At 37.8% G+C, this 12,166-nt stretch overlaps 1 protein-coding gene across 1 annotated transcript; it reads right to left on the reverse strand.

The window, feature by feature from the left end:
* Positions 1-3,666: 3,666 nt before the first annotated feature.
* On the reverse strand, positions 3,667-6,617 carry LOC129354560 (nuclear factor 7, brain-like). Its single transcript, XM_055024022.1, has 2 exons — positions 6,580-6,617; positions 3,667-5,292 (listed from the first exon to the last, which is right to left on the reverse strand). Exon 2 carries the CDS (start codon positions 5,263-5,265, stop codon positions 3,877-3,879), a length of 1,389 nt encoding a protein of 462 aa, XP_054879997.1. The 5' UTR covers positions 5,266-5,292; positions 6,580-6,617; the 3' UTR covers positions 3,667-3,876.
* Positions 6,618-12,166: the final 5,549 nt, after the last annotated feature.

Consider the following 12,166-nt stretch of genomic DNA (forward strand, 5'->3'; position numbering starts at 1 on the left):
TTTTTGAGCATACAAAAATTGTACTCAAGTAAGAGGAGCATTACTTCAGCATATTTTTACACAAACCAAGCTAACTTGGTTACCTTTTATCATAGTGAAAAGTAACCATCTAAAAAATTACTAAAAAGTACAAAAGTATTTGGTAAAAGAAAAAAGTCTAGGTACTGAGTAACTGATCAAATTATCTATTACTTAATAATTACAATTTACATTATCAGACAGGCCAAAATGTAAACTTAAGTTGAAATCCTGGTATTTAATAGACCAGAATGACAATAATTAATAAAGTAACAAAAAATAAAATCAGGCCAAATAATTTTTTTCCCCAAATCAGTTTCTTTTAATAAAAAAACGGAAGAAACTTTGACAAAAACCACAGGTGTGTGTGACTGTATCTGTATCTTTTCATTCAGACAGTAGAAAATCCAGAGATGCCTCATAATAAAATTACTCAAGTAAAGGAAAAAGTACAGAGCAGTAAAAATACTTATTAGCACATTTTAAAAAATAGTTACTCGAATAAATGTAATTGAGTAAATGTAATTATTTACCCTCCCAACTCTAGTCACACCATTGGAAATGTGCCTTGTCCTTAAAAAGAATAGGGAGGCATTATGTCAGCGTCACCTTACACAATATTTAACACTGTGAAACACAGCTAAGACTGAAATATCGCATGGTGCCAGCATTCCAGTCAGATGTCTCACTCACATCGGCATGCTGGTTGCTTGAAATTTAATTCCATAAATTAACTTATTTTCTGATCAATTTGGTTGTTAATGAATATTTTATTACCTGGAGTCTCTTGTTGATTATTAGTTTTATCCAAAGCAGTCAGTTAAACCAGTTAAAACCGTGATGGTGACATCACAACATTATTATTTACAGCTGAAAACAAATTCTTGACCAGTTAGCTGAAGAGGGACAATTATTTTGTGTTTGCAAGGTTTGCCAGGACAAAATTTGTTTTTGTTTTTGCTTTTTGGACTGTTTTTTTGCTCACAAGATTTTAATTTGGTATATTAAAAAAAAGAATAATCATTTCAGCCAGGCAAACATTGCTCCAACAAATAGAACTCTATAGATGACATGGGAAATTTTTTTGTTTTGCGCTACGTCGCAAAGGTTTTGCATTCTCATGCTATACATCTTGAACACTGGAAGTTTTTCTGCTACAATACAAAGTTTTGATATGTCACTTAATGTGTCGTCTATGAGATTTCTGAAGCTTTGGATATTCTTTTTTTGGATACAAACGCAACACAAACTTATGTGAAAAATGCCAAAGGAAAAACAGGTCAAACATGGACTTTTCATTCATTCTCTTAAAACATAAACATGACAAACATTCTGAAAGAAAAATACACATTCAAACTATAATTTGGTGCATTTTGAATTATTTTCAGGAGGTAGAATCATCATCTGGAAGTTTTGTTTTGTCTTTTTCTTGTTTTTAGTCAAAATGATCAATAAAGGGTCATTTTCATAAGCTGTCTTGTCTCCACCTTACACAAACAAACATGAATACTCGGTTAACAGATCGATTTTCAACCAGTTTTCTGTTACGAATGTAAACAGGTTTTCACTGAGGCTCTTTAAATGTGAGCACTTTGACATTTATTAACACTGAGATTGCATATAAACTAAATAAATGGTGGAGAGAAATTATGAAAATTATTGCTTTATACTATTTTTAAACAGAACAATTTGCCTAAAATGCTTCGTTGTACTAAATCTATATTCTTGAGACCACAGAGGGATGTAAACTCAGATATATATCTAATTTCATAAGACTGTCCCTCTCCAGGACTCAAGGTTGCTGACAGTTTCACCCGGCAGCTGAAATCGATACGAGTTCTTTAAGTCAGACGCGCGTTCAGAGACACAAGCCTTGAACAAAAACCTGCAGCTGAAGGATAACCTTGAGACAGATCTGACTCCAGGGCAGGACGACAAACGGAAAAGAGAAAAAGCAAAGGAGGAAGAGGTGAAGGAGCAGAGGAAGAAAAGGTTTTCCCTGCCGCCTGCCACACAGACAGTCTGGATGCCTGCAGAGAATCCTGAAGAAACGAATGAAAGAATAAAAATCTGATTGAAGAAGAGTTTTGATTTTTATAAGTAATATTCTGAGACTTACCTTAAATTATAACATTCATCAACTTGAATAGCTCATTTAGTTCATACTTATATCAGTTTATTAACATGTCTGAGATGCTAACAAACATTAGCTTCTGGCCAAAGATCGTCTTTGCAAACCTATGGACAATTCTGCAAAATATGTGAAGAAACAAACTATTATACTGTTTTTCTCACTTTTATTCACTATAATTATTTCATTTGTTTAGCATATTAAACTGCCTCACATCTTATTTTAGTTGGTCATGAGTTCACAGGGTTTTCTGCTGGAAACGTTTCCATTTGAAGGAGCAAATCAGAAAGATGAGCATGAAAAATACACTGTAATCTTACCAAGTAATTTGGTTTACTTTCTAGTGCGAATATTTTAGTACATTTAAATAATACAAAACTAATTTATAAAGATGTTTTGTCCAAGATCTAAAAGCTTGTTTTTAGTAAATAATTCCTTAATATTGATGAAAACGTTCTAGTTAAATAGTCAAATTATTTAATTTATTGACTTAAAAGATGCTCCTATATTTTGGTGAAAAGTTATTTGCAAGTTACTTTTGTCTTATTTCAAGAGCGATAACATATTTGCACTCGGAACTAAACAAAACAATACTTGGTAATATTTTGAGATTAAAATAAGTTATTTTAGCCTTTATTTTGTCATAAGGATTAAATTTTGATTCATCTTTGAATTTTTTCTCATCTACCATCTAACTTTTTGAAGTCCTATGGCGCCCTCTGGTGTCCCAACCTTTAAAAGGACTGCTTTTAAAAACAACTGCCCTGTGACAAAGATAAATTAGTGAATGATTTTATTTTTATGGAGTATTTTATGTTGGCATTTTCTGAACCACTCAAACCAGTTAGTACCAGATCCAAAATCCCCAAAATCTCCTTTCTTTTATCTGAATCCTTAGACGTTATTTATCATTATTATTATTATTATTTGATTGAATCGCTTCATTGCAGTTCGGAAGCAATTACAAAGGCAAACTTTGTAAAATAGTTCATAATAAAATCATAAATATCAAATACAAAAGGAAAAATTAGCATTTTATTGGAGGAACAAAGAAATTTTTCTTTGTCTTTTCCCCGTAAAGCAGAAAATCTTTTTTTATTTATTTATTTTTTTTTTTTTGCTTCTAGTGAAACATCTTAAATTTGTGGCAACAAACTTCAGGGATGTTTCTTGTAACTATTTAAGTTTTTCCAAAAACATAACAGAGGCAGCAAAATATTTGATAGCACTTTATACCAACGTCATTTCATTTAGCCTCATTTAACCATTATTACTTAACTATTGTGGTTATTCATGACTAACAACTCTTACATTAATTATTCTGTGTGTTTATGTTGAAAATCCTGAAACAAATGTACTTTCACAACAAATAATAGTTATGTACTCACATTTTTGATCAGGTAAACAAAATATATTTCAATAAATTGCAGTAATTTAGTATAAAACATGTAATTGTACATGTTGCACATTCAACAAAATATCTGCATAAAATGTTTACCAAACCTGAGTCGTACAAAATTCAGCTTATAGAAACTGAGCAAAAACATTTTTGGTTACAAATCAAATGAAATGTTAGTGTTGTGCAGTGACATCAGTACATTGTGATTGAAGCTGCAGTTTCCTGATTAAAAACAGTTTAAAAATGACAATAAGAAATTCACCCAACCAGCAAACTATACAATGAATAAAAAATCAATCATCTGATCACTAAGTTTTGATTTGGATCATCAGAGCTGCTGCTTGATCACTGAGATCTTCATCGGTTCAATCTTTAAGGTTTTATCAATAGTGCAGAAATATGGAAACATCTTGTGAGTGAAGGTGTGTGTGAAGGTGTGTATGTGTGTGTTAGTATCCAGATCAGAGAAGGACAGCTTTCCTCTGTCCCAGTCCAGATTCACTCTGATCCTCTGGAGATTCTTCTGGATGGAGAGACGAGTGGAAGGAGCTGGTGGAGACTCTGTATAGTATGTACCTAAAGAGAACAATATAACCAACAATCCAGACCAAATGATTCCCTTCCTCTCAACAGACTCTTCTATCACACCAAGCATCCAGTCCTCACTGTCCCCAACATCAACATCCCAGCTGTGGTTCCCCGAGTTAAAACCATCAGAACTCAGAACAGACCAGTAATTATAAAATCTCTCTGGATTATGAGGAACCTGCAGTTTCTCTGCAAAAGTCAAACTGGTCAGATCTTCAGACAGATGGAGTTCTTTACCAGCCGTGTTTGGGTCCAGAACCAGAGGAGTGTAGGTCACCATGGTCTGCATTTTGCTCCAGATGTTGAAGGCCAGGTTGCCCAGATGTTTGGCCTGGTCTATCAGAGCTCCTGAGGGCAGCTGTGGATCCTCCAGCAGGGGGCAGCGCTGGACTCTTTCCACTGCAGCCTTGTAGTTGTGCAGGAATGAGACGTCTTCAGCTCTCAGCTCCTCCTCTGTGGCTCTGACTGTTTCTGAAAGAGCTGCTATCTCTCTGCTCAGAGCCTCCATCTTCTCCTTCATCATCCCTCTCTTCTGCTCCTCTTCCTCCCTCAGTGCAGCCAGCCTGGCCTCCTCTTCCTCTGCTAGAAACTGATGAAGCTGCTTAAACTGCTCCCTAATCTGCCTCTCTGTGTGTCGGGCCTGGACCTTCAGGTGTTCTGCTGTCTGATCAAACTCCTCCTGAACTTTCTTCCTGAGCTCCAGCTTCTCCTTTAAAGGCTCCAGAGTTTCCTGAAGCTTCTTCTTGTGTTGCTGAGCAGCTTCATCAATGGGTCTGAATCTGTGACTGGTGTAGTTTTCTGAGTCTCTGTAGACGACACACACTGGCTGCTGATGGTCCAGACAGAAGAGTTTGCGTTTCTCAGAGTGCAGACTGCAGAGATCCTCTGAAGCTCTCTTCTCTCTCCGCTGTAAGAAAGTCTCACACAGATTCTTCAGAGCCAGATTACGTGGTGGATTTTTGATGAATGATCTCCTTTTACAAACTGGACACTCTCTTCCTGGTTTCTCTCTCCAGGATTTCTGCAGACACTCCGTACAGAAGCTGTGGCTGCATGACAGAAGAACCGGATCCTTAAATATGTCCAGACAGACCGGACAGCAGAGATCATCGTCTGGTCTGGAAGCCATTTCGTCTCTGCTCTCTATCAGTGAGGCCTTCGGAGAAAGGAATCAGAGTTAATCAACAATACAGAAATATTCTTAATTATATAATTAGATTAACTAAAAGGAAAGCATAAAAGAAAGACACATAATAAAGCAATGAGAATAACAAACATTTGATTAATAATATCACAATTTCTCCAACACCGGTAGTTTGGTGGAAGGTAGGTGACATATATGATCCTGAATGTTTTCTTTGAGTTTTTTTCTCTCTGAACTATTTCCTGTTTTTCTGTATTTCTAGGATCCTATGGAAGATTTTCTGTTAATCTGCAGTTTTATTATTTATTTTCTAATGAGAATCAGATACAATAAGGCGTTAATTATCTCACATTTTCTGCCTTCTCTAATGTCTTATTTAAACAATTGTTCTTTTTTTGTTTAGAGGGAATGTGGTTTCTGTTTCAAACTGAATGATCTTATAAAAACATTTTTCAGTCTAAATCCTGCTGTTTAAAACCTATCAGCTCATGTAAATGCCCTTTAAAAGGGAGATATTTTAATAAAAGAGCCGAACACGGTGCTTTTGCTCCAGCGATTATTATTATCTTAGTTTAGCTTCCAACATACAACATGGCGTCAGCGTTGAGATAGCAGTATCTTAGCACGGTGCTAACAACGGAACTAACAACGAAATTTCTTAACATAAGAAACATCGAAAATAACTTAGAGCTTTCCGAAAGTAAATAAACTTATTTACAATCTGCAGGTGTGTATTTATGTATGTACTCTTACCTGTAAAAGGGGGATATTTTGATAAAAGAACCGGGACACGGTGCTTTTGCTCCAGCGATTATTATTATCTCAGTTTAGCTTCCAACATACAACATGGCGTCAGCGTTGAGATAGCAGTATCTTAGCACGGTGCTAACAACGGAACTAACAACGGAACTAACAACGGGATTTCTTAACATTAAAACATCGAAAATAACTTACAGCTTTCCGAAAGTAAATATTATTATTATCTTAGTTTAGCTTCCAACATACAACATGGCGTCAACATGTTATCTCAGTTTAGCTTCCAACATACAAAATGGCGTCAACATGTTATCTCAGTTTAGCTTCCAACATACAAAATGGCGTCAACATGTTATCTCAGTTTAGCTTCCAACATACACAATGGCGTCAGCGTTGAGATAGCAGTATCTTAGCACGGTGCTAACAACGGAACTAACAACGGAATTTTTTAACATTAGAAACATCGAAAAGAACTTACAGCTTTCCGAAAGTAAATACACTTATTTACAATCTGAAGGTGTGTATTTATGTATGTACTCTTACCTGTAAAAGGGGGATGTTTTGATAAAAGAACCGGGACACCGTGCTTCTGCTCCAGCGATGATTTTTATCTGAGGAGGAATTTCCGGTGCTCTTCACTATAACTAGCGGAAGCGGGAGACTCCCCCTGCTGGTTGAATCTGGCCACTGCTTCAGCCAAATCAGACTCAATTCACAGCAGGATAAAACAAAATACATATACACAAACAAGACAATACATCTTCAACATAATATTAAACACTTCATTTCATAGCAATCATTTCATTTCTAAAAATACTCTTATAAATCAATCCAATTAATAAATTCTAAAAGTCACAGTGCTTTGCTCCCCCTCTATATTTGGTCTCTCCCAGAATCCTTATAAGGAAAGAACTGAGATAAGCCAATCTAAGTAAACAATTAAAACATTTAAACTGTCTTCCTACACGTAATGAAGACCTTCATTACAGGCTGATACCAAAAGCTGGATACGGAGATTAGCCATGAAAGCAAAATATTTGGAATTTTTTTTCAGTGGGAGCCATATAATATTTTAAGCCTGAATTCAACTAGAAATATATAAAATCTAAAATAATCAAATTCAACATGTTTGTGGTGCGTTTCTACTGGTAACCAATCATTTTACAATAAAAGGGATTTATTTTTGTCAAGTATGTTTTTATCAGAGCTGACAAAAATCTAATTTGGGGTCCCTCAGGACTCCATCTTGAGGCTCCTGTTAACTCAGGTTATCACAAGAAATAAGATTAGCTAGAGTAGCTACGCAGATGACACTCAGCTCTACATTATGATGACTTTCAGTGAATCTTAACCATCCAAGAAGAAATCAATGCATGGAGACGTAATAAAACCTGTTTCTAAGTATTTGAAACAACATGAAAGTTTTTTCAACAATGAAAAGACTTTCATGTTTCATAGCTGATCTTCATTGTCAAAGAAGTAATAGCAGATTGAGTTCTAGCATTGCAAGATCTTCAGTTGTGTCAAACACTAGTTCAGTGGCTCGCATGAAAGAGGAGGCTAAAAGAGCAGCTCTTCTAGCACAAGCTGAATCACTAAAAAGGAAAAAAGCGATACAACTGCAGGAAGCAAAGTTAAAGGCTGAGTTGGAGGAGCTAGAGATTGAAACTGCAATAGCAGCCTCTACTGCTAAGCTCAAGGTTTTCCAGAACCATGAAGAACCGCGAGATGCAATGAATGAATATTTGAAATACAGGCTGGAAGAACCTCTGTCAAGTCTCCCAAGATCCCAACCTGTAAATGAATTCCATGCTCCAATAAAGGCTCATGATGAAGAGAGGAAAGATCATCTGATTTCTGATGTGTATGCTAGTATCACAAAACATTCGTCTCATGCATATTTGTGTCATCAGGATCACTTGGAAGGAGCCCCACCTACCGGTCCTCAGGAGCCCACATCTACAGGTGACAGAATTTATGAAGTGATGCATCATCAGAACCTGATCACTGAAATGTTGGTCAAGCAGCAAAGCCTATCACTCCTACCCAAGAGAGACATTCCTGTGTTCTCAGGTGATCCACTCACATATAGATCTTTTCTCAGAGCATTTGACAATGCTATTGACAATAAGACAGAAAACGAGAAAGATAAACTCTTCTTTCTGGAGCAATATACACGTGGAGAGCCACAAGATCTGGTGAGAAGCTGTGAACACATGATCCCAGAAAAGGTTACAGAGAAGCCAGACAACTACTTCATAAGCAATATGGCAATAATTTAAAAATAGCCATGGCTTATATCGAAAAGGCTTTAAAATGGCCACAAATAAAAACAGATGATGTTAAGGGCTTAAATGCTTATTCTCTCTTCCTGATTGATTGTCGAAACTCAATGCAAGATGTTGACTATATGGAAGAGATGGACAATCCAACAAACATGAGAGTCATTCTGACCAAATTGCCATATAAGATGAGAGAGCGATGGCGTAATGTGGCATTTGAAATGCAGGAGGCCAGAGGAAGAAGAGCAAGGTTCACGGATCTGGTAGATTACATTGACAGACAAACAAAGATCATCTCAGATCCATTGTTTGGTGATCTCCAGGAAGTCAGTTTATCTACAAAGCAAAAGGAAAATGGTTGTTTTGAGAGGAAAGCAAAAGAACATACACCAAGAAGAATCAGTTTTGCTACAAGTGTTGACACAGAAAAACAGAAATTTTCACAGTCAAACCAAATCACAAAGACTGATAATGGCAAAGTATCTCAGAATAATTGTTTGTTCTGTGGCAAGAATCACAGTCTTGACAATTGTGAAAAGTTCCAGAAGCAAGCACACAAAGAAAAGATTGAATATTTGAAATCCAAAGGTTTATGTTTTGGATGCCTTGTTCAAGGTCATTTGAGTAAAGATTGTTCAAGAAGACTGACATGTCAGTTATGTTCGCGGAAACATCCAAGCAGCCTACATGTACAAAGAGAAGAAATGACATCACCTAAAAAGGAAAGAAGCACCATGTCTGAATCTCCGACCACTAGTGCTGTAAGCCAAGAGATGTGTGGATACACTGGGGCCGGAAGCAAAGAAGAAGTTTTGGCCATTGTTCCGGTAAAACTCAAGTCCAAGAAAGGCACACAAATAATTGAGACATACGCCTTTATAGATCCTGGCAGTTCAGCGACGTTTTGCACAGAAAAGATCAGGAGAGCACTGAACTTAAGAGGCAGAAAGACGGACATTTTGCTCCGAACTATGGGACAGGAGAAGCTCGTCCATAGTCACATCTTGTCAGAACTGGAAGTCAGTGGATTCGAAGAAGAAAAATACATTGACTTACCTTCAGTGTTAACACAATATGAAATTCCTGTCAAAAAGGCGAACATTCCCGATCAGAAAGACCTCCGGAAGTGGACATATTTGGATGAGGTGCACCTTCCAAGTATTAAGGCAGAAATTGGCCTCTTGATAGGTGCTAATGCTCACAAAGCAATAGAGCCGTGGAAAGTCATCAATAGCCAAGGAAATGTTTTAGCCTATGCAGTAAAAACATCAATCGGCTGGATTGTCAATGGTCCTGTGAAAGGGGAAGAAGACGTTCAACACTGTGAGAATGAGTTGCCAAGTTTAACAGCAAACAGGATATCAGTAGCCAGAATTGAGGAATTGCTGACACAGCAATATAATTTGGATTTCACAGAGCGTAGCTGTGAAGACAAAACAGAGATGTCACAAAATGATCGGCAATTTATGAAAGATGTGGAACAGTCTTGTCAGTTCGTTGATGGACATTACTGTATAAGTCTCCCATTTAAGAACAAGTCTCTAAAGATGCCCAATAATCGCAGTCTGGCTGAGCAGAGAGCTATCAGTCTCAAGAAAAAACTCATAAAGAACCCAGAGTTTCATGCTGACTACAAAGCCTTCATGTATGACATCATAGCAAAGGGTTATGCAGAAAAGGTGCCTGAAGACAGTCAGTGCAACAACGGTGAGGTGTGGTACATCCCACATCATGGGTTTATCATCCAAAAAAGAAGAAAATCAGAGTTGTTTTTGACTGCACTGCGACATATCAGGGAGTGTCACTGAACAACCAGTTACTCCAAGGCCCAGACCTCACAAATACCTTGATTGGAGTGTTGACAAGGTTTAGAGAGGAGAAGATTGCACTGATGGCTGATATAGAGGCAATGTTATCAAGTCAGAGTACCGTCAAAGGACTCTGATTTCTTGCGTTTTTTATGGTGGCCTGATGGAGACTTGAACGGAAAACTGGAGGAGTACAGAATGACTGTACATATTTTTGGAGCCACATCATCTCCAAGTTGTGCTTGTTTTGCCTTAAGAAAGACAGTCGAAAACAAAGAAGATCAGACAACAGCTGAAGCAGCTAAAACAATCAAGAGAAAGTTTTACATGGATGACTGCTTGGCAGCTGTGGCTTCAGAAGACCAAGCAATAGAACTTTCACAATCTCTGAAGGTTCTATGTTTGCAGGGTGGATTCAACCTGACAAAATGGGTCAGTAACAGCAGAAAGGTTCTGTCATATATTCCTGAAAATGAAAGAGCTGCAGAGATGAAAGATTTAGACTTGAAAAAAGACACTCTGCCTACTGAGAGAGCTTTAGGAATACACTGGTGTACCGAGTCGGACACTTTCACATTTAAGGTGAACATACCAAGAAAACCTGCCACAAGGAGAGGAATTATTTCAGTTGTTAACTCAGTTTATGATCCTCTGGGTTTAATTTCACCATGTATTCTTCCTGCCAAGCTGATTTTGAGAGAACTCTGTCAAAGGAAATTGAGCTGGGACAAGAATATTGGAGAAGGAGAGTCACAAAGATGGAAGCAGTGGGTGTCAGAACTTGAAGAACTTTCCAGCTTCCACATAAAGAGATGTATGAAGCCAGATGATTTCTGCCCCACAGCTAAAGCAGAGATGCACCATTTCTCAGACGCGAGCGATGTTTGGTTATGGTACTGCTTCATATCTATTGCTAATCAATGAAGATGGACGGAGGAGCTGCGGATTGCTCATGGCCAAATCCAGAGTTGCCCCTCTAAAGAAAATAACAGTTCCTAGGATGGAACTGACGGCGGCAGTCATAGCAGTGAAGGTCGACATACTGTTAAGGCAGGAGCTGGAGACCCCCCTTGGGGAGTCTGTTTTTTGGACAGACAGCTTGACCGTACTTAGGTACATAGAGAATGATGCTTTACGTTTCAAGACCTTTGTGGCCAACCGGGTTACATTCATTAGAGAAGCTACTTCACCATCTCAATGGAGATATGTGAATAGTTCACTTAATCCAGCAGATATTGCTTCACATGGCACAAAATTTACCACTCTCATCCAGAACCACAATTGGATCTGTGGTCCACATTTTCTCTATGAAGAGGAGTCTGAGTGGCCAACAAGACCTGACATACCAAACACCATGGAGAAGGACAGTGAGTTCAAAAAGACAGCGCTAGTCAGTCTCTTGACTATGACTGAAGTTTCACCCATTAAAAAACTGGTGGAATACTACTCTGACTGGCACAAACTGAAAAAAAGCTGTTGCATGGATGCTACGCATGAAGACCTACTTCACTATCTCGTGGAGAAGAGAAAGGAATGTAAAGAAGTTGCTGTCCTGAAAGAGTCAGAATCATTGAAGCAGTCCCAGAAAGTGCATGAAAAATTGATAAGATTGAGAAAGTCAGTGAAAGGAAAACCTTTGTCTGTTCAGGACCTGGAAGATGCAAAAATGGTGTTAATATGTCACAGTCAAAGAGAGATGTATCCAGAAGAGTTGTCTTCACTTTTGGGTAAGGATTCCCATCTAAAGAGGTCAAATCGACTTTCTAAATTAGATCCTTTTCTGCATGATGGCATCATCAAAGTTGGAGGTCGACTGAACAAATCAGCCATGCCAGAGGAAGCAAGATGCCCAATTGTGTTGCACAAAGAACATCACATTGCTAGGCTGATTCTGCAACAGGTTCATCGACAGAATGGTCACTGTGGAAGGAACCAGCTGATTGCAAAGGTCAGACAGCAATACTGGATACCAGGACTGAACAGAGCTGCCGCACAATAATATCAAAATGCATCACATGCAGGAAAATACATGCAAAGCCT

This window comes from Poeciliopsis prolifica, unplaced genomic scaffold, assembly GCF_027474105.1.
Source record: "Poeciliopsis prolifica strain line A6 unplaced genomic scaffold, Auburn_PproV2 SCAFFOLD112, whole genome shotgun sequence".
Classification (NCBI taxonomy): domain Eukaryota; kingdom Metazoa; phylum Chordata; class Actinopteri; order Cyprinodontiformes; family Poeciliidae; genus Poeciliopsis; species Poeciliopsis prolifica.